Source organism: Penicillium argentinense, assembly GCF_028826775.1.
Source record: "Penicillium argentinense strain IBT 30761 chromosome Unknown utg000009l_segment0_segment0, whole genome shotgun sequence".
NCBI lineage: Eukaryota > Fungi > Ascomycota > Eurotiomycetes > Eurotiales > Aspergillaceae > Penicillium > Penicillium argentinense.
The window spans coordinates 4,970,982-4,990,023 of record NW_026622668.1 but is presented as its reverse complement, the minus strand read 5'-3'; the positions used below and the strand labels follow the sequence as shown (position 1 = coordinate 4,990,023).

At 54.3% G+C, this 19,042-nt stretch overlaps 5 protein-coding genes across 5 annotated transcripts; all 5 read left to right on the top strand.

Moving 5' to 3' along the window:
* Positions 1-345: 345 nt before the first annotated feature.
* N7532_009438 (uncharacterized protein) lies at positions 346-5,796 on the top strand (the record flags this gene model as incomplete). The annotated part of the gene is made up of 6 exons (XM_056621929.1): positions 346-384; positions 460-480; positions 615-641; positions 715-1,086; positions 1,162-5,382; positions 5,443-5,796. The coding sequence occupies 6 exons, from the start codon at positions 346-348 to the stop codon at positions 5,794-5,796; spliced, it is 5,034 nt and encodes a 1,677-aa protein (XP_056472735.1).
* A 3,150-nt stretch (positions 5,797-8,946) lies between these two features.
* On the top strand, positions 8,947-12,569 carry N7532_009437 (pyruvate carboxylase; the record flags this gene model as incomplete). Its single annotated transcript, XM_056621928.1, has 2 exons — positions 8,947-12,402; positions 12,465-12,569. 2 exons carry the CDS (start codon positions 8,947-8,949, stop codon positions 12,567-12,569), a joined length of 3,561 nt encoding a protein of 1,186 aa, XP_056472734.1.
* Positions 12,570-13,273: 704 nt separating this feature from the next.
* N7532_009436 (uncharacterized protein) lies at positions 13,274-13,525 on the top strand (the record flags this gene model as incomplete). Its single annotated transcript, XM_056621927.1, has 1 exon — positions 13,274-13,525. One exon carries the CDS (start codon positions 13,274-13,276, stop codon positions 13,523-13,525), a length of 252 nt encoding a protein of 83 aa, XP_056472733.1.
* Positions 13,526-15,834: 2,309 nt separating this feature from the next.
* On the top strand, positions 15,835-17,538 carry N7532_009435 (putative carboxylesterase; the record flags this gene model as incomplete). The annotated part of the gene is made up of 2 exons (XM_056621926.1): positions 15,835-16,192; positions 16,262-17,538. The coding sequence occupies 2 exons, from the start codon at positions 15,835-15,837 to the stop codon at positions 17,536-17,538; spliced, it is 1,635 nt and encodes a 544-aa protein (XP_056472732.1).
* A 1,008-nt stretch (positions 17,539-18,546) lies between these two features.
* Positions 18,547-18,995, top strand: N7532_009434 (uncharacterized protein; the record flags this gene model as incomplete). Its single annotated transcript, XM_056621925.1, has 2 exons — positions 18,547-18,699; positions 18,750-18,995. 2 exons carry the CDS (start codon positions 18,547-18,549, stop codon positions 18,993-18,995), a joined length of 399 nt encoding a protein of 132 aa, XP_056472731.1.
* Positions 18,996-19,042: the final 47 nt, after the last annotated feature.

The window sequence follows — 19,042 nt, the reverse complement described above, 5'->3', positions numbered from 1 at the left end:
TCTGGTGTCAAACCCCGGAAAATATCACAGTGGGGAGAGATATCCGCTATTTATAGCCGCAGGGTCTGAATGACGCAGTGGCCACGACTCACCGCTCTCCAGCTGCCGTGCCCCTGGGTCACGTGGTCCCCCCATAAGCGACACCTCAGCAACGACAACAGCGGCCTCCTGAGGTCACTTCCGCTTCTTCAGATTCCCCCATTCCACCCCTCCTTCTCACTCTCTCTCCCCATCCTCCTTTCTTTTACCACCCTTGCTTCTCCATTCATTACCTCTTCGATTGATCTTTTTTCCTTGCGCGGCGTTTACTTGGGCGGTTCAGGTCGTCCGGCGGCCTAAGTAAATATGGCACCGCTACCCATCAAGTTTACAGAACTGGTCAATGTACGTCGCTCCCCCTCTCTCTCTGTGTATCGGGCACTTCGGATTCCTCTGAGCTAACTCTCTCTTTTACAACAGTTGACCAATGTCGGAATCGCGGTACGTCTCGGATTCCTTTATTTCAGCCCCGTGTTGGTTTCGCGATGAGCTTCCGTGAGGCGGAATCGCCGGTCGCGACCAACACGTATCCATCTAACACGAAACAAGTTTGCTAACTTTACATTCATCTACAGCCGCAGTCCATTGGCTTCACCTCATGCGTGAGTCACTCCCTGCATCTTGCAAACCTCCACCGCCAGTGAAACGCAGCTAACAAATCCATTCGCATAATAGACCCTGGAATCAGACCACTATGTCTGTGTTCGCCAAAAGCTGGACGAGGACGAAAAGCCTCAAGTCATCATCGTCGACCTGAAGAACAACAATGAAGTCATGCGTCGGCCGATCAACGCGGACAGTGCGATCATGCACTGGAACAAGAATATCATCGCGCTCCGGGCCCAAGGCCGCACAATTCAGATCTTCGACCTTGGCGCGAAATCAAAGCTCAAGTCGGCCGTCATGAACGAGGACATTGTTTACTGGAAGTGGTTCAGTGAGAACTCTCTGGGTCTGGTCACCGATACCGCGGTCTATCACTGGGACGTTTACGACGCCTCCCAGCAGAACCCTGTGAAGATATTTGACCGTCTTCCTAACCTCTCGGTACGTGTATTTCCTATCTTGTTGTTCTCCACTGGCCTTTAAATACATTACTGACTTTGCTTGCGTGCTATTTAGGGATGCCAAATTATCAACTACCGCGTGAACTCCGAGGAGAAATGGATGGTTCTGGTTGGTATCAGCCAACAGCAAGGTCGCGTTGTCGGATCTATGCAGCTTTATTCCAAGGAGCGCGGCATTTCGCAATTCATCGAAGGTCACGCCGCTGCCTTCGCCGACATCAATGTCGAGGGCTCTCCCTTGCCCCACCACCTTTTCACATTCGCTGTGCGCACTCAGACTGGCGCCAAGCTGCAGATCGCCGAGATCGACCACCAGGAACCCAACCCGCGCTTCCAGAAGAAGGCTGTTGAGGTTTACTTCCCCCAGGAGGCGGTCAATGACTTCCCCGTCGCCATGCAGGTGTCCTCGAAGTACGACGTGGTTTACCTGGTGACTAAGTACGGTTTTATCCACCTCTACGATCTCGAGACTGGAACCTGCATCTTCATGAACCGCATTTCTAGCGAAACCATCTTCACCACAGCTTCGGATAACGATGGCCAGGGCCTGGTTGGTGTCAACCGCAAGGGGCAAGTTCTGTCTGTCAGCGTCGATGAGGGCACCATTATCGAGTACCTCATGAACAACCCTGCTATGTCTTCTCTCGCCGTGAAGCTTGCTTCGCGAGCCGGTCTCCCCGGTGCCGATCACCTGTACCAGCAGCAGTTTGATCAGCTTATCTCCACAAACCAGTTCGCCGAGGCCGCCAAGGTTGCGGCCAATTCTCCCCGCGGCTTCCTTCGTACTCCCGAAACCATCAACCGTTTCAAGAACGCTCCTCAAGAGGGTCAGATGTCCGTCATCCTGCAGTACTTTGGTATGCTTCTGGACAAGGGCTCACTCAACCGTTACGAGAGTGTGGAGCTTGTGCGTCCCGTTCTGCAGCAGAACCGCAAGCACCTGTTGGAGAAGTGGATGCGCGAGAACAAGCTCGAGTGCTCCGAGGAGCTTGGAGACATTATCCGCCCCTACGATATGCCTCTCGCTCTGAGCGTTTACCTCCAGGCCAACATTCCCCACAAGGTTGTTGCCGGTTTCGCTGAGACTGGTCAATTCGACAAAATTCTTGCTTACTCCAAGCAGGCCAACTACCAGCCTGACTACACACAGCTCCTGCAGCACATTGTGCGCGTCAACCCCGAGAAGGGCGCTGAGTTTGCCACACAGCTCGCCAACGAGGAGGGCGGTACCCTTGTTGATCTCGACCGGGTTGTGGACGTATTCCAGTCCCAGAACATGATCCAGCAGGCCACCTCTTTCCTTCTCGATGCTCTGAAGGACAACAAGCCCGAGCACGGCAACCTCCAAACTCGCCTTCTGGAGATGAACCTCGTCAATGCACCTCAGGTCGCGGACGCTATCCTGGGCAACGAGATCTTCACAAACTACGACCGTGCTCGTATCTCGCAGCTTTGCGAGAATGCTGGTCTCATCCAGCGCGCTCTGGAAAACTCCGACGACCCCACTGTGATCAAGCGCAACATTGTCCGTACCGACAAGCTCAGCCCCGAATGGTTGATGAACTACTTTGGCCGTCTGTCTGTCGAGCAGACCCTTGATTGTATGGACACTATGCTGGAGTCGAACATTCGCCAGAACCTCCAGGCTGTGGTTCAGATCGCTACCAAGTTCTCCGACCTTCTGGGCGCCAACCGCCTGATCGACCTTCTCGAGAAGTACCGCACTGCTGAGGGTCTGTACTACTACCTCGGCAGCATTGTCAACCTGAGCGAGGACCCCGAGGTGCACTTCAAGTACATCGAGGCTGCGACTGCCATGGGCCAGCTTACTGAGGTCGAGCGTATTTGCCGTGAGAGCAACTACTACAATGCTGAGAAGGTTAAGAACTTCCTGAAGGAGGCTCACTTGACCGAGCAACTGCCTCTGATCATCGTTTGCGACCGCTTCAACTTCATCCATGACCTTGTTCTCTACCTCTACCAGAACCAGCAGTTCAAGTCAATCGAGGTTTATGTCCAGCGCGTCAACCCCTCTCGTGCCCCTGCCGTTGTTGGTGGCTTGCTGGATGTTGACTGTGAAGAGAGCATCATCAAGAACCTGCTCTCCACTGTGGATCCCTCCGTTATCCCCATCGACGAGCTTGTCCAGGAAGTCGAGAGCCGCAACCGTCTCAAGCTACTCCTTCCCTTCCTTGAGGCCACCCTTGCCACTGGCAACCAACAGCAGGCGGTCTACAATGCTCTCGCGAAGATCTACATTGACAGCAACAACGATCCTGAGAAGTTCCTCAAGGAGAACGATATGTACGATACCCTTATTGTCGGCAAGTACTGCGAGAAGCGTGATCCCAACCTGGCCTATATCGCCTACCGCAAGGGTCAGAACGACTTGGAGCTCATTTCCATCACCAATGAGAACGCCATGTACCGTGCCCAGGCCCGTTACCTTGTCGAGCGCGCCGACGCCGAGGTTTGGACTTTCGTACTCAGCGAAAACAACGTTCACCGTCGCTCGCTCGTTGACCAGGTCGTTGCCACTGCTGTTCCCGAGTCGACCGAGCCCGATAAGGTTTCTGTGGCCGTCAAGTGCTTCCTTGACGCCGATCTCCCTGGCGAGCTGATTGAGCTTCTCGAGAAGATCATTCTCGAGCCCTCGCCGTTCAGCGACAATGCCAGCTTGCAGAACCTGCTGATGCTGACTGCCGCCAAGGCCGACAAGAGCCGCCTGATGGACTACATCCACCAGCTCAACGAGTTCTCTGCCGATGAGATCGCTGAGATGTGTATTAGCGTTGGTCTGTACGAGGAGGCTTTCGAGATCTACAAGAAGGTCAACAACTACCTTGCCGCCGCCAACGTCCTTGTTGAAAATATTGTCAGCATTGACCGTGCCCAGGAGTTCGCTGAGCGGGTTGAGCTGCCCGACGTCTGGAGCAAGGTTGCCAAGGCCCAGCTGGACGGCCTCCGCGTTTCGGATTCTATCGAGTCTTACATCCGCGCTGGTGACCCGTCCAACTACAACGAGGTTATCGAGACTGCTACCCACGCTGGCAAGGATGAGGACCTTGTCAAGTTCCTTCGCATGGCCCGCAAGACCCTACGGGAACCGGCTATCGACACTGGTCTCGCTTTCTGCTTCGCCCGCCTCGACCAGCTCGCTGAGCTCGAGGACTTCCTGCGCTCCACCAATGTGGCCGACATCGAAGCCTCTGGTGACAAGGCCTATGAGGAGGGTTACCACCAGGCTGCCAAGATCTTCTTCACTAGCATCTCGAACTGGGCTAAGCTGGCCACCACCTTGGTCCATCTGGAAGAGTACCAGCCCGCTGTCGAGTGTGCCCGCAAGGCCAACAGCATCAAGGTCTGGAAGCAGGTCAACGAGGCCTGCGTTGACAAGAAGGAATTCCGCCTAGCCCAGATCTGCGGACTTAACCTGATAGTCCACGCCGAGGAGTTGCAGGCTCTGGTCCGCCAGTACGAGCGCAACGGCTACTTCGATGAGCTCATCTCCGTTCTCGAGGCCGGTCTCGGCTTGGAGCGGGCTCACATGGGTATGTTCACTGAGCTTGGCATTGCCTTATCCAAGTACCACCCCGACCGTGTCATGGAGCATCTGAAGCTCTTCTATGCCCGCCTGAACACTCCCAAGATGATCCGTGCCTGCGAGGAGGCCAATCTGTGGCCGGAGCTGGTCTTCTTGTACTGCCACTACGACGAGTTTGATAACGCCGCTCTTGCCATGATGGAGCGTGCGGCTGATGCTTGGGAGCACCACTCTTTCAAGGACATCATCGTCAAGGTTGCCAACCTGGAGATCTACTACCGTGCCTTGACCTTCTACCTGCAGGAGCAGCCTCTTCTCATCACCGATCTGCTGCAGGCCTTGACTCCCCGTATCGATGTCAATCGTGTTGTTCGCATTTTCAAGAGCTCGGACAACATCCCCTTGATCAAACCCTTCCTGCTCAATGTTCAGACCCAGAACAAGCGTGCCGTCAACGACGCAATCAACGAGCTGTTGATCGAAGAGGAGGACTATAAGGTCCTGCGTGACTCTGTGGACAACTACGACAACTTCGATGCCGTGGATCTTGCCGCGCGCCTGGAGAAGCACGACCTGATTTTCTTCCGCCAGATCGCTGCCAGCATCTACCGTAATAACAAGCGCTGGGAGAAGTCTATTGCTCTTTCGAAGCAAGACAGGCTCTACAAGGACGCCATTGAGACCGCCGCTATCTCGGCCAAGTCCGAAATTGTTGAGGAGCTCCTCCGCTACGTAAGTCCTTGCCCTTACCATGCTATTTATGTACTAAGCTAACCATCTTCCCCTCTGCAGTTTGTTGATATCGGAAGTCGCGAGTGCTACGTTGGTATGCTGTATGCCTGCTACGACCTGATCCGTCCCGACGTGATCATGGAGATCTCGTGGCGCAAGGGCCTGCACGACTTCACTATGCCGTTCATGATCAACTTCCTTTGCGAGCAGACTCGGGCGATCGAGACGCTGAAGAAGGACAACGAAGAGCGCAAATCCCGCGAGACCTCGCAGCAGACCGAGCAAGACAACACCCCGATTCTGGGCGGCTCCCGGCTCATGCTGACCCAGGGTCCCGGCGGTCCTGCGCCCGCCACTCCGTCCTGGGGTTCAAACGGGGTCACCCCGCAAGCCACCGGGTACCGCGCGTTCTAGTCCCTTTGACCGTGAGATTTCTACACGTCTCCATTTCTCGCCTTGATTATTTTTTTCTTCTTTTTTTTGTCATGTGTAACATAAAGCGAAGTGATGACCCTCGTGGTGCGAGGAAAAGACATGAAGAACAGGGGATGGATGAGAGCCGAGGGCTGCTGGATGTGCCATCGGGGGGCGATTCGATTTCACGGCGGCCTGTTAATTCTTTTTTCTCTTTCTCTTCCAAAAGGCTTTCTCCTTTTTCATCTAACTTTACCCAGTGTATTTTGATAGGCTGCGTTCTCAAATTCCAAGTTGTTTTCTGTATTAATCTAGACCGAGCCGAGGGTTGGTCCATTCCGTAATTGCATTCCTAAGGGTATCTGCTCTACTATCTTTAAAAAGCACAACGATCTTTAAAGTACTTACCGCAGTTCGTAGCCAAACCACAGTGGACCTGATATGGCACCCGCCCTGCCCGGATAATCTGCAGCTCATTTTTGAGACTGCCAAGTGTTGCCTCCATCCGCATCTCCCATGATCGCTGTCGTCTGCAGATAACCGGGTCGCGCCAAGCGTGCCAAGGGCCATCATTCTCAGCTATAGCGACCCCGTACAAATAGCTCGAGCAAGGAGCAAGTTCCCACCGATTGCAGATCTGTCAAGGCTATGCCTGCCCAGCATAGTGATGTGCACACCGTGGCTCTATTCAGCGCGGTGTGCACTATTCAGGCGAGTATTTGATTGACCGAAAGTAGGCCGCACGACGCATGATTGCGGCCCCGCCCAGCCAAACGGAGTCCCACTCGACATTCATCGCCATCTACGGTGGCAATTGGATAGATTCCACCTGTCTTGGCGGGGCTCCTCGAGACACGTAGAGACCCCTTGGGAAATCCTCGAGGCCGTGTGCCCAGAATGTCTTGCCATTGGCGTTGGGATTCGCATTGGCAATGGGGCATCCTCCGGCGGAATCGATTGCCCGCCGGAGCTCAGCGCACCCTGGGGCGAGTTTTCCGCCAGATTGTGCAATTGCTTAGGAGGTAGGTGTGCAGGGTATTCTTTTCGAGAAGTCCCTGCCGAGTCGCTGTCCTCCGGCTGGAAGGATGCAGTTTGTGAAGAATGGCTTTCCGGGGAATGATTTACCCCGTGGAGAAGCTCCCACTCTGTCTAAAGACGTAGCCGATTCGACTACATGGTGCTAGTTCTCCAGGAATGCGTTGTTTGCGCCACGGATGAATTGTGGATGAGGATTGTGGTAGTGAATTTTTCCGTTTGGGGTGCCTTGCGTCTTTTAGACGCTGGCAGCTGTCGGGGCTTCTCAGTACTGACGTGGTGCATGACGTTGTGGGCTGCGATAAGCATAGACGAGATGATTGAGCGGGACCTTTGTGGCGGGAGATGTACTGGGATCTTGTATACTACTACTAGTGGAGGGATGCGGAGTACCAGCGCAGCTTAGGGTACGGGAAAGAGAAGGTAAATGTTGTATTTTGGGGTGGGGGGGAGGCTTATCGGGTGGCATCCCGGTGGACTGCGTAGTTGAGTTTGCACATGTGCAGACCATGGTCTGGAATTGGAACGCAATGGTTCGCTCCAGAATCTCTTAAATCTCTGACAAGCCCCGAAACCTACTATGGCCTTAGGCTATGCATTATTGTTGCATCCTCAGACATACCGGGGCTGCGGCCGTTACAGAATTAGCTACGTAGCAGATCGAAACTATTCAATCTGACCCGCTCGTCATACCGCTCCGCCCAGCGCTTGGCCTGCTTGGCCCTGCACCGCTGACTACGTTTGGTGAGATAGAGGTGGTACCTGTCATACCGTGCGGGAGATCACCACAGTGACAAGGGGGGTTGCGAGGGAAAGGCAAAAGGGAAGGAAAGCGGGCGAAGCAAGGTGGGTTGGGCCAGCGCGGTCCTCGTCGGAGTGATACACCGAGGGACCCGATCCAGGACGGGTTCAGAGGCTGGCCACCCTCGGAGCGTGGCAGGAGATCCTTTCCTCTAGGGACGAGCACGCATGACCCCGGGTGCGGGACGGTGGACCAGCAGTCTCGACGGGGCAAGAAAACCCAGACAGGGGGACGCGACGAGAAAAAGGAAGGGGAAAAAATAGGGATCCGGCTGGCTTTCCGGAGTGACTTTCCCCGAGGTGAAGGGGGGGGAGAAGTTGCAGGAACGAGGGGGAGTTCGGAGATCCCTAGGAATTCCCTAGGACCCTGTGAGGGGAGAGGATCGTGGGAATTCACCCGGTATGATTGGTGGGGATTGCGGTTCAAACACCGTGACGAGAGTTCTCCGAGTCTCCCCCGGAGTCTCCAGGTTTCCCGTCGATATCCGCACCTGGTGGACGATGGGGAAAAGGTGGTGTGGATGTGGCAGTCTAGAAGGCTGCACTGCACAGCTACGTGGTTGGCATGGGCCCGAGGACCCGAGGTAGGAAATTTTCATTATCTTATCCCCAAGGTTCAGTACCTAATCCACCCGATCTGAAGGCGAGAATCGCGCCGGGTCGATGAGATCATCGGAGGAGCCGCCGACCTCGCGGAACGCAGTTCGAAAGGGATGTAGTCATAGCATAAATAACATGACCCGCCCGGCGAGGCCAAGATAAAAAAGAAAAACAAAAATTTCAGGACCAAATTGCTGACCGGTGATCAATCCGTGGATTGCGTCGGTGTACCGGTGAACTGTGGAGGTAAGTGAGGTTGGGAGGAGAAGTTGCCGCCCTGGGGTGAGGTTAGCCCGTGACTGTACCCGTTACCTCATGCTGGCAGTCACGCCCCCGGACGCAGATCGCCCGTGATTTTCCCCCCTCCTCTCTTTATCAACTGCCCTCCCTCAGCCCATCTGCCCACTTTTCTTACCATCTCCCTCCACCTCCCCATTGCTGCGCAATTCCCCTGACTGAGCCGGTTTTCTGACTTACCCAGTGCGAGCTTGTGCTGCGTTCTGCCGAAACCGGCCTGGAGTTCTATCCGGAGCTTCGAGCTAGCTTCTACTATCGTGAGTCACCCCGCCAAACTGCTCCCTCGTCGCCGGCGTGGTGTCGTCCCAATTGAGCCCCCAATTGGGAAGCGTCGGTGGTGCTTAGCACCGCGGACAAACCAATTGACTCGGAATCACAGCCTTGTAATCTAAACCCTACCTCTCTCCCGCCGCCATCATGTCTGCCCCGCTCGAGGATGCGGTCGAGTTCGTCGAGGACCACCTGCCACACCACGAGGACTCGGTTCACCGACGCCTGCGTGCCAACTCGACCATCATGCACTTCCAGAAGATCCTGGTCGCCAACCGTGGTGAAATCCCCATCCGTATCTTCCGTACAGCCCACGAGCTGTCCTTGCAGACTGTCGCCGTCTTCTCCCACGAGGACCGTCTGGGTATGCACCGGCAAAAGGCCGATGAAGCTTACATGATCGGTAAGCGCGGTCAATATACTCCCGTCGGCGCTTATTTGGCCGGCGATGAGATCATCAAGATCGCCAAAGAGCACGGCGTGCACCTGATTCACCCCGGCTACGGCTTCCTTTCGGAGAACGCCGAATTTGCCCGAAATGTCGAGAAGGCCGGTATCGTTTTCGTGGGCCCGACCCCCGACACCATCGATGCCCTTGGTGACAAGGTCTCTGCCCGTCGTGCGGCCATCAAGTGCAATGTCCCGGTTGTTCCCGGTACGGAAGGCCCTGTCGAGCGCTACGAGGAGGTCAAGGCCTTCACCGACACCTATGGCTTCCCCATCATCATCAAGGCCGCCTTTGGTGGTGGTGGCCGTGGTATGCGTGTCGTCCGCGACCAGGCCTCCCTGCGCGACTCCTTTGAGCGTGCCACCTCCGAGGCCAAGTCGGCCTTCGGCAACGGTACGGTCTTCGTCGAGCGCTTCCTCGACAAGCCCAAGCACATTGAGGTCCAGCTGCTCGGTGACAACCAGGGCAATGTCGTCCACCTGTTCGAGCGTGACTGCTCCGTGCAGCGTCGTCACCAGAAGGTCGTCGAGATTGCACCCGCCAAGGACCTTCCTGTCGAGACCCGCGACAAGATCCTGGCTGATGCCGTTAAGCTGGCCAAATCCGTCAAGTACCGCAACGCCGGTACCGCTGAGTTCCTCGTCGACCAGCAGAACCGCTACTACTTCATCGAGATCAACCCCCGTATTCAGGTCGAGCACACCATCACTGAGGAGATCACTGGTATCGATATCGTCGCTGCTCAGATACAGATTGCCGCTGGCGCCACCCTGGAGCAGCTGGGTCTGACCCAGGACCGCATCTCTACTCGCGGTTTCGCCATTCAGTGCCGTATCACCACCGAGGACCCCTCCCAGGGCTTCTCCCCCGACACCGGTAAGATCGAGGTTTACCGCTCTGCTGGTGGTAACGGTGTTCGTCTGGACGGTGGTAACGGTTTTGCCGGTGCCATCATCACGCCCCACTACGACTCCATGCTGGTCAAGTGTACCTGCCGTGGTTCCACCTACGAGATTGTCCGCCGCAAGGTGCTGCGTGCCCTGGTTGAGTTCCGTATCCGTGGTGTCAAGACCAACATTCCCTTCCTGGCTTCTTTGCTGAGCCACCCCACCTTCATTGATGGCACCTGCTGGACCACCTTCATCGACGATACTCCCGAGCTGTTCGCTCTGGTCAGCTCCCAGAACCGTGCCCAGAAGCTGCTGGCCTACCTGGGTGATGTCGCCGTTAACGGCAGCAGCATCAAGGGTCAGATTGGCGAGCCCAAGTTCAAGGGCGAGATCATCAAGCCCATCCTCAAGGACGCCGCTGGCAAGCCCATCGACGTCTCCGTCCCCTGCCAACAGGGTTGGAAGCAGATCCTGGACTCCCAGGGTCCCGCGGCTTTCGCCAAGGCCGTGCGTGCCAACAAGGGCTGTCTGATCATGGACACCACCTGGCGTGATGCCCACCAGTCTCTACTCGCCACCCGTGTGCGTACCATTGACATGCTCAACATTGCCCACGAGACCAGCCATGCTCTCCAGAACGCCTACTCGCTTGAGTGCTGGGGTGGCGCTACTTTCGACGTTGCCATGCGTTTCCTGTACGAGGACCCCTGGGACCGTCTGCGCAAGCTTCGCAAGGCTGTTCCCAACATCCCCTTCCAGATGCTGCTTCGTGGCGCCAACGGTGTCGCCTACTCTTCCCTTCCCGACAACGCCATCTACCACTTCTGCAAGCAGGCCAAGAAGTACGGTGTTGACATCTTCCGTGTCTTCGATGCCCTTAACGACGTCGACCAGCTCGAGGTCGGTATCAAGGCCGTCCAGGAGGCCGGCGGCGTTGTTGAGGCCACCATCTGCTACAGTGGTGACATGCTGAACCCCACCAAGAAGTACAACTTGGAGTACTACCTTGCTCTGGCTGACCGCATTGTCAAGATGGGTACCCACGTTCTGGGTATCAAGGATATGGCCGGTGTCCTGAAGCCCCAGGCCGCCCGCATCCTGATCGGTGCTCTCCGTGAGCGCTACCCCGACCTCCCCATCCACGTTCACACCCACGATTCTGCCGGTACCGGTGTTGCCTCGATGATTGCTTGCGCCCAGGCCGGTGCTGACGCCGTCGATGCCGCCACCGACAGTCTGTCCGGTATGACCTCCCAGCCCAGCATTGGTGCCATCCTTGCCTCGCTCTCCGGCACCGAGCAGGACCCCAACCTGGACATCGCTCAGGTCCGCGCTCTGGACACCTACTGGGCTCAGCTTCGCCTGCTCTACTCTCCCTTCGAGGCCGGTCTGACTGGTCCCGACCCTGAGGTCTACGAGCACGAGATCCCCGGTGGTCAATTGACCAACCTGATCTTCCAAGCCAGCCAGTTGGGTCTGGGTCAGCAGTGGGCCGAGACCAAGAAGGCCTACGAGGCCGCCAATGACCTGCTTGGTGACATCGTCAAGGTCACCCCAACCTCCAAGGTCGTTGGTGATCTTGCCCAGTTCATGGTCTCCAACAAGCTGTCTGCTGAGGACGTTGTTGCCCGTGCCGCCGAGCTGGACTTCCCCGGTTCCGTCCTCGAATTCCTCGAGGGTCTGATGGGTCAGCCCTTCGGTGGCTTCCCTGAGCCCCTGCGATCCAACGCCCTGCGCAACCGCCGCAAGCTAGAGAAGCGTCCCGGTCTCTACCTGGAACCTCTGGATCTGGCCAAGATCAAGAACGAGATCAAGGAGAAGTTCGGCGCCTCTACCGAGTGCGACGTTGCCAGTTACGCCATGTACCCCAAGGTCTTCGAGGACTACCGCAAGTTTGTGCAGAAGTTCGGTGACCTGTCGGTCTTGCCGACCCGTTACTTCCTGGCCCGTCCCGAGATCGGCGAGGAGTTCCACGTCGAGCTCGAGAAGGGTAAGGTGCTTATCCTGAAGTTGCTTGCCATCGGTCCTCTGTCCGAGCAGACCGGTCAGCGTGAGGTCTTCTACGAGGTCAACGGTGAAGTCCGCCAGGTGAGCGTCGACGACAAAAAGGCCTCGGTTGACAACGTTGCCCGTCCCAAGGCCGACGCTGCCGACAGCAGCCAGGTCGGTGCTCCCATGAGCGGTGTCGTTGTTGAGATCCGTGTCCACGACGGCCACGATGTCAAGAAGGGTGACCCCATTGCAGTGCTGAGCGCCATGAAAATGGTAAGTATCAATTTATCCTTCCAATCCCCTCGAGTTTCACATATGCTAACTCACTATCCCAGGAAATGGTCATCTCTGCTCCCCACAGCGGTAAGGTCTCTGGCCTCCAGGTCAAGGAGGGCGACTCCGTCGACAGCCAGGATCTGATCTGCAAGATCAGCAAATAAGGTCTTGTACGGGACGTGAATTCAAAAATGGATCTTGTTTTGTGTTTGTTTTCTGTATAAACGTGCGTGAACCTTTTTTGCACGATGTGAACGAATAGCGTTTTGGCTCCCTCGGGATTTCTGTTGGCTTTGGCTTTGGTTCTTACGATTTTCTCTTTTTTTATTGGACTTGAATGGGAATTTTCAAATAGTTATGATTTTTTGCTAGACAGGCATAGATAAATTCTCATTCTACACTTCGAAATATCGAGATGAAAATATTCGAAACTGAGCCATGGTGCCACGGCTTACTCAGAAAGCGTGAAAGGGAAACACGATGCCATGATGAGAGATGGCTCACCTGAGAAGATGCTGTCGAGTAGGACACCCACTTGTGGGCTACCACCTGAGGTGGATGAGCTAGTACACAATAGGCTTTCAAAGTTGTTAACATCACGTCGACACCGCGCCAAGGAACCACAATGTCTTCCGAGTGGGACCAGTGGAGGCAACAGTGATAGTGCCAGCACCCGCTCACATCAAATCAACTCGTCGATTCTGAAGGTGATGCGGACCAAGAAACCGAGAGTCTGTATAAGAGAATACCACCAAAGGGAGAAGAGCCACTCAGTGAGCAAGAGAGCGGAAATATACCACAGAGAGTTTGGAACCCTGCTTATGAAGAGCTTGCGAGCGGCAGGGCACAAAAGACCTCGGCGAGGCTTATGCTAGTCATTCCCGAAACGACCAAGTCAAACGACGATGACAAGACCACCGAGACTGGATATGAGCAGGCTACAGGCGAGATGAAAGATCCGATTCGGCGGGAGGAGCTTATGCTGCGTGCTGTGATAGCAGGCACAGACAAGATCTACATCTCCAAAAGCACAAAGGTCACCATGGCAATGGGAAATGCCTCAGACTTCTTGCTCAGATTCAAGAGCGTGATTGATCTGGTGGTCAAGATCAATCTTTAAGCCGCTCTTCCCAGGGCCCAGTGTGTGCATTGGCCTACAGGTAATAATCCCATCAATTGCAGCCAGGGCTTTGGCAGAAGTGCGATAATTTTTCTAACATCCATGCAGTTTTTGCTGAATCCCGCTCAAGCAACAAAGTCATATTCCGATGGCATTGCCTACATTGCGACGAGAATGGAGTGGTATTGCAGCTTGTCAGAGCGTCTTCTGAGCAAGCAATTCACCAAGTTAGATACCAAGTCATTTGAGGAAGTCATAGCTCAACTGGAGGACAGTATGTTTGCCCGGTACAAGGCACTCTTCTTTACCAGATGAAAAGCGTTTGCTACTATTATAGGGAGTTAAAGGAACCAAGGTTGAACTCTCCTTGTCAATCTCGTGGGTCTAGATGGTTGGGATGAACTGCTGGCCAGCATCAAGGATGCCGAGGCGGCTGTGCAGAGAGGTTCACATTCTCATAATAATTTGAAACTAGGAATTGCCTGGGACAGCTTGTCGAGAATGGCCAAATCCTACAAGATACTCTCGGAGACCTTCACCAGACGCTGAAGGACTATACAGAGTACCAGATGGGCATGGAGATGGGCAATGGGTGCGGTGAATATCTGAAGCATCTCTATAAATCGGCCCTCGGGAGCACATGAACACCATTCAAGGAAAGAACGACAGACTCCTGCCTGAAGTATACAAAAGGATCCACGATACGAAAAAAATAATATCATGCACTTACTAATTGGAGCGATGAATCCCGTTGTCAAGTTCTCTGGCTACATGGATCTGCCGGGACTGGGAAAACAATATTGACAATTGGAGGGATCTCTGAAATCCTTGGACAGTCCTCCAAACTGGCACCTGGGATCTCTTACTTTTTCTGTATAGAAGAAGATAAAAATCACAACAGCGCAACTGATGGCCTGCGACCTCTGATGTGGCTACTATTAGTGCAGCAGCCTCATCTTGTGTCCCATCTAACCGACACACATAAGCGAGCCGATAAGGACGTGTTCAATGGCCCGAATTCATTCTACTCTCTCGTTAAGACATTCAAAAATATGCTGGTCGACGTGCGTCTCTCTCCTGTATACTTAGTAATCTATGCTCTTGATGAGTGTGCAGATGGGAAGCGTGGAGTTCAGGAGTTGATCTCTCTATTGATATCTGATTCTTTCAACGAGAAGAAACCAGGCAAAATCAAATGGCTTGTTTCTAGTCGACCAGAAATCGGTGTTTCTAAAGCGCAGCAAAAGACACCCCGGGGTAGTCTTTGAGCTTGACATGCAGGCCACAAGCCTTGTGCAATTATGGGACGCAGATCTCGGTATTCACATTCGGGGATTTGGCACAGAGGATGATTATTGTTTTTGCATGGCTTTCACACCAGATGATGAAACACTCGTCGTAGGGTGGCGGGGAAAAGTTCGTCTTTTGGTATAGCTGCTGGGTCACGTACAGGAACGCTTCATTACCCTGGCACGAATTTTCCCGCTATTCGGTTCTCCCCGGATGGCAATACTTTTGTGTTGAGCACCGAAACTGTGTTGCGGATCTGGGATACTACCACATGGATGCACAGGTACACCCTCAGAGTACAAGGCTCTCCAGTGCAGTCCATCATACTTGTGCCACACCCCGAGAATCTTCTTTCGGCCAGAGGAAAAGTTACAGTCAAGCCCTGGGATCTCGACAACCGAGAATGAAGATATAAAGTTGGTGAAGGATGGGACCTCTGGAAGATGCGTTTTTCTCGCCGTGTGGCAACACTTTGGTGTGCCTTTCGACTGATAAAATTTATTTCTGGAAAATGAAGAGTGGAACGCTCATAAAAGCTTTCATCAAAATAAAACTTGCGCCGTAGAGAATCTCTCCCCCAGGGCGGTGTACTTGGGTTCTCACGCGACTGTATATCAGTCGGCCCCAGAAGTAGCGCCGAAGCCCCGGACGACGGCCGCCGCCCCCGCAAATTCGGCCATCCCAACTCCAAATTGCCGATCCGCTCGTCTCGATCGCCAATGGGAACCTCCTGCCAGCACGCCCGGTGTTCTGCTATCTCGGTTACGCCTATCTTGCTCGGCCAATTGCTATCGCGGTACAGCGGAATGAAGTCCGGCCGCTGCACTGATAAAGGGCGACTCTGCCATTCAAAGGGATTGGGGGTTGTTGCGCCATAGTGGGACTGGACTCAACACTGACCACCTACCTCCGACTCCAACTCTTGGCTAAAAGACGAGGTCAATCTCGCACTCTCTGCACTTTCCGGCCTCGTCAAGGGAATTGCACTGTCCTGGGAAGAAGAGGAACTCAAGATCGCCATGGAAACCACCACGCGCCCGGTTCTGAGGTCTCTTGGCGCCCACGGCGCAATCCAAGGCCAGACGATCTCTACCAACGCCTCACAGGAGCTATGCCACTACTTCGGCGGCGTCCGCTACGCTCTTCCACCCTTACAGCGCTGGCGACGCGCCCGACGACTCCCCGCATCATTTAGTTACGGCACGCCGCAAGCCCCGGGGCGATGCGATAAGGGCGCCGGTCTCTGCCCGCAGCCGGGATTTCTCAGTCTTGCGCCAGAAAATCCGGACGCCTGGGATGAGGATTGCTTCCAGAATAATGTTTGGGTGCCAACAGGTCAACCGCCGAAAGAAGGATGGCCCGTTTTCGTTTTTATTCGTATGTTACTCCTTGTTGGGTATACCTTGGGTTTGCAGGTACATTGCTAATACCAGGATGGTCATGCAGATGGCGGTTGGCTTCAATTCGGCTCACCCAATGGGTTCAATGCTGCCGCGCTTCTTGGTGAGACAGATTTCAAGGCCGTGATCGTCATGCCTGCCTACCGCGTGAATCTGTTTGGATTCCTATACTCCGCCGAATTGGAGCAGGATGCGGCGGCTGTTGGCGAGACGGTTGGCAACCACGGTTTCTGGGACCAGAGGTTGGCACTGGAGTGGACGAAGGAATACGTTCACCTCTTTGGTGGTAATCCGGATAATATCACGATCTCGGGCTACTCTGCAGGCGCGAATTCCACCTTCCACCAACTAGCCTATGATCTCCGTCAACCAGATCATCAAAGCATCGTCCGACAGGCTATCATGTTTTCCAATTCTCCAGCTGTGCAGCCCAAGAGCCCGGCTGAAACACAGAACCAGTTCAACCAGCTCCTCAAGGCACTAAATATCCCGCAAACTCTAAGCGGACCCGAGAAACTCGCCCGACTTCGCGCCCTCCCACCCAAAGCCCTCCTCGACGCCGGGAAAACGATCGACGTCCATCAATTCCGCCCCACAACTGATGGTGGCTTCATCTTGCCTTCACTCTTCACATCTTTAGACAGCGGAGACTTTGCCGCTAAGCTCGTGGCCCGGAATGTCCGCCTTATGCTCGGCGAATGCGGCGATGAACAGCACCTCTACGCTACCTGGTTCCCACCCAAGGATAATACCCTCTCTGCTCTACGCACCCGGCTTATTGCCGATTACCCGGAGCACATCGTCGACACTGTCCTCCCGCTTCATTATCCAAATGGCCAACTACCTGCAGGCACCGTAAACTGGGACCAAGATGCATGGGGCAAGATATATGCCGATATGCAAGTTTACGAGATGCAGCGTGGACTCATCTACGCTCTCACATCCAACACTGCGGGCGTCGACGCAAGCCACCTGATCTATAGATACCGGATTGAGTTTCGGGCCTCATGCATGAATGCCAAGATGCCCGCTGAATGGGGCGTCACGCATTCATCGGACTACCCGCTCTGGTTCTGGGGTAACGGTGATGTGTTGACTGATTCTGAGAAGACGTCGACTCACGCCGCGTTCATCGGGCCCTTGGCGAAGTTTGTACAGTATCCGAGGAAGAATTTCGGTTGGGGGACTAGTGGGTTTGGAGTGCGGACCATGAAGCCTGATGGAAGTGTTGCGATTTCGAAAGACGCACGCTGGAAGGAGGGTGTCAAGGTTTGGAAGGCTCTTCGAGCGGCGGATTCGGGGAAGACGAGGTCAAAGTTGTAGATTGCTTGCTGCTTTGTTTAGATTAGACTACTGTAGCATCGTCAGGTTTCTTGGCATGATATGATCAATCAATAATGCTAAGCGTGTTATTTGAGGGATGCGATCGACCGTACATTCATTTAGAAAGTAACGATACTTTATCCGCCATGTTAAATATGTGGTGGTAGAAGTACCAGTACATAACCCAACTTGCCCTCGAGCTTTCCCCGCATTCCCTGTTACGTCAAGCCGCGTCTCCCGAACCGGGGTGTACTTCTGACCTCAACCACACAACAGTAGAGACGATATGTACTTATCTTTCATGTCTTTCATAGTCTGTAACGCTTTCTGCATTGGATACTGTGGTTCCATCTCAAACGGTCAATGATGGCGAATGTATTAGATGGATAAAAGAGCGAGATTGGATCGAGTATACGCAATCAGTAGATCCCGGTAAATCAGGTAATCAGAGCTGGCTGCTCTACCAATAGCTGATGGTCTGCAAGTGAGCCGGGACGGTCTAGGGATTGAAGAACTAAAGTCCGGGGCGTAACACGCGACCTGGGAGACCGGGGTTGAAGCCACTTAAAAGCACCGTTTCCCCTCTTTTTTGTCCTCTCGTATCCCATCGGAACTCCTACGATCTATTGTCATCAAAGTAAATCCTATTGAAGGTAAGTTGATTTATTTCTGGTTTGCTCTCGCTGCGTATGCATCTTTCAATGGGCTATGCAAATTTCATCCCTCGATTCCTCGTCATCCCCGGATCCCGCGCCCGCATACCTCACTTCTCTAATGACGTCATTGACTCTCCAACCACTTCTCTCCCAAGCATCAAGCTGCCTACATTTCCATTTCTGTCTGCACTTGACTCTACATTTCCAAATAATTTGATATTCTTTTACCTTACACTCCCACGTCTCCTCCATCCATATATCCGCCTATCCACCACTAACCACCAACGACCACGAAAGTTCGACCCCGAACACTTATCCCGTCACGGACTGTTTCCTCTTCGAAATATCGAACATGACCGACGACGCCCGCCGCCACTGGCACGGAAGCCCCGGCGACCGCTACGAACACCACAACGCCTGGGTAGCCGGCGGCGCCAAAGGGCCCGCTGCACGCGCCCCTTGGGCCTTGACACCAGAGATGATGAACAAGATGAATGCCCGACGTGTAAGCCTGTCCGCACCTTTCCTCAATAGACGCAGGCTCACAAAATCCAGGATTCCACTTCCTCCAATACGAGCGGTAACGGCAACGCCAATTCCAATTCGCCTTCCACGCCCAGCGTCAGTGAACGCCGTCGCTCCAGCGCTGGTTCCGGCTCAGGCCTCTTCTCGAACTTGCAAACTCAGAAGCGCGAGCAAGGTGGTGCGGATATGGCCGGTCGCCGGGCGAGTTGGAATGAACAGGCTGCCAAGGGGGGTGTCTTCTCGAAGCTTTGGGACGGATATACGAAGGGGAAGTAGTCGTCCTCACGCTTAATTGAGTCTGCTTGGGGGGATTGATATTGATG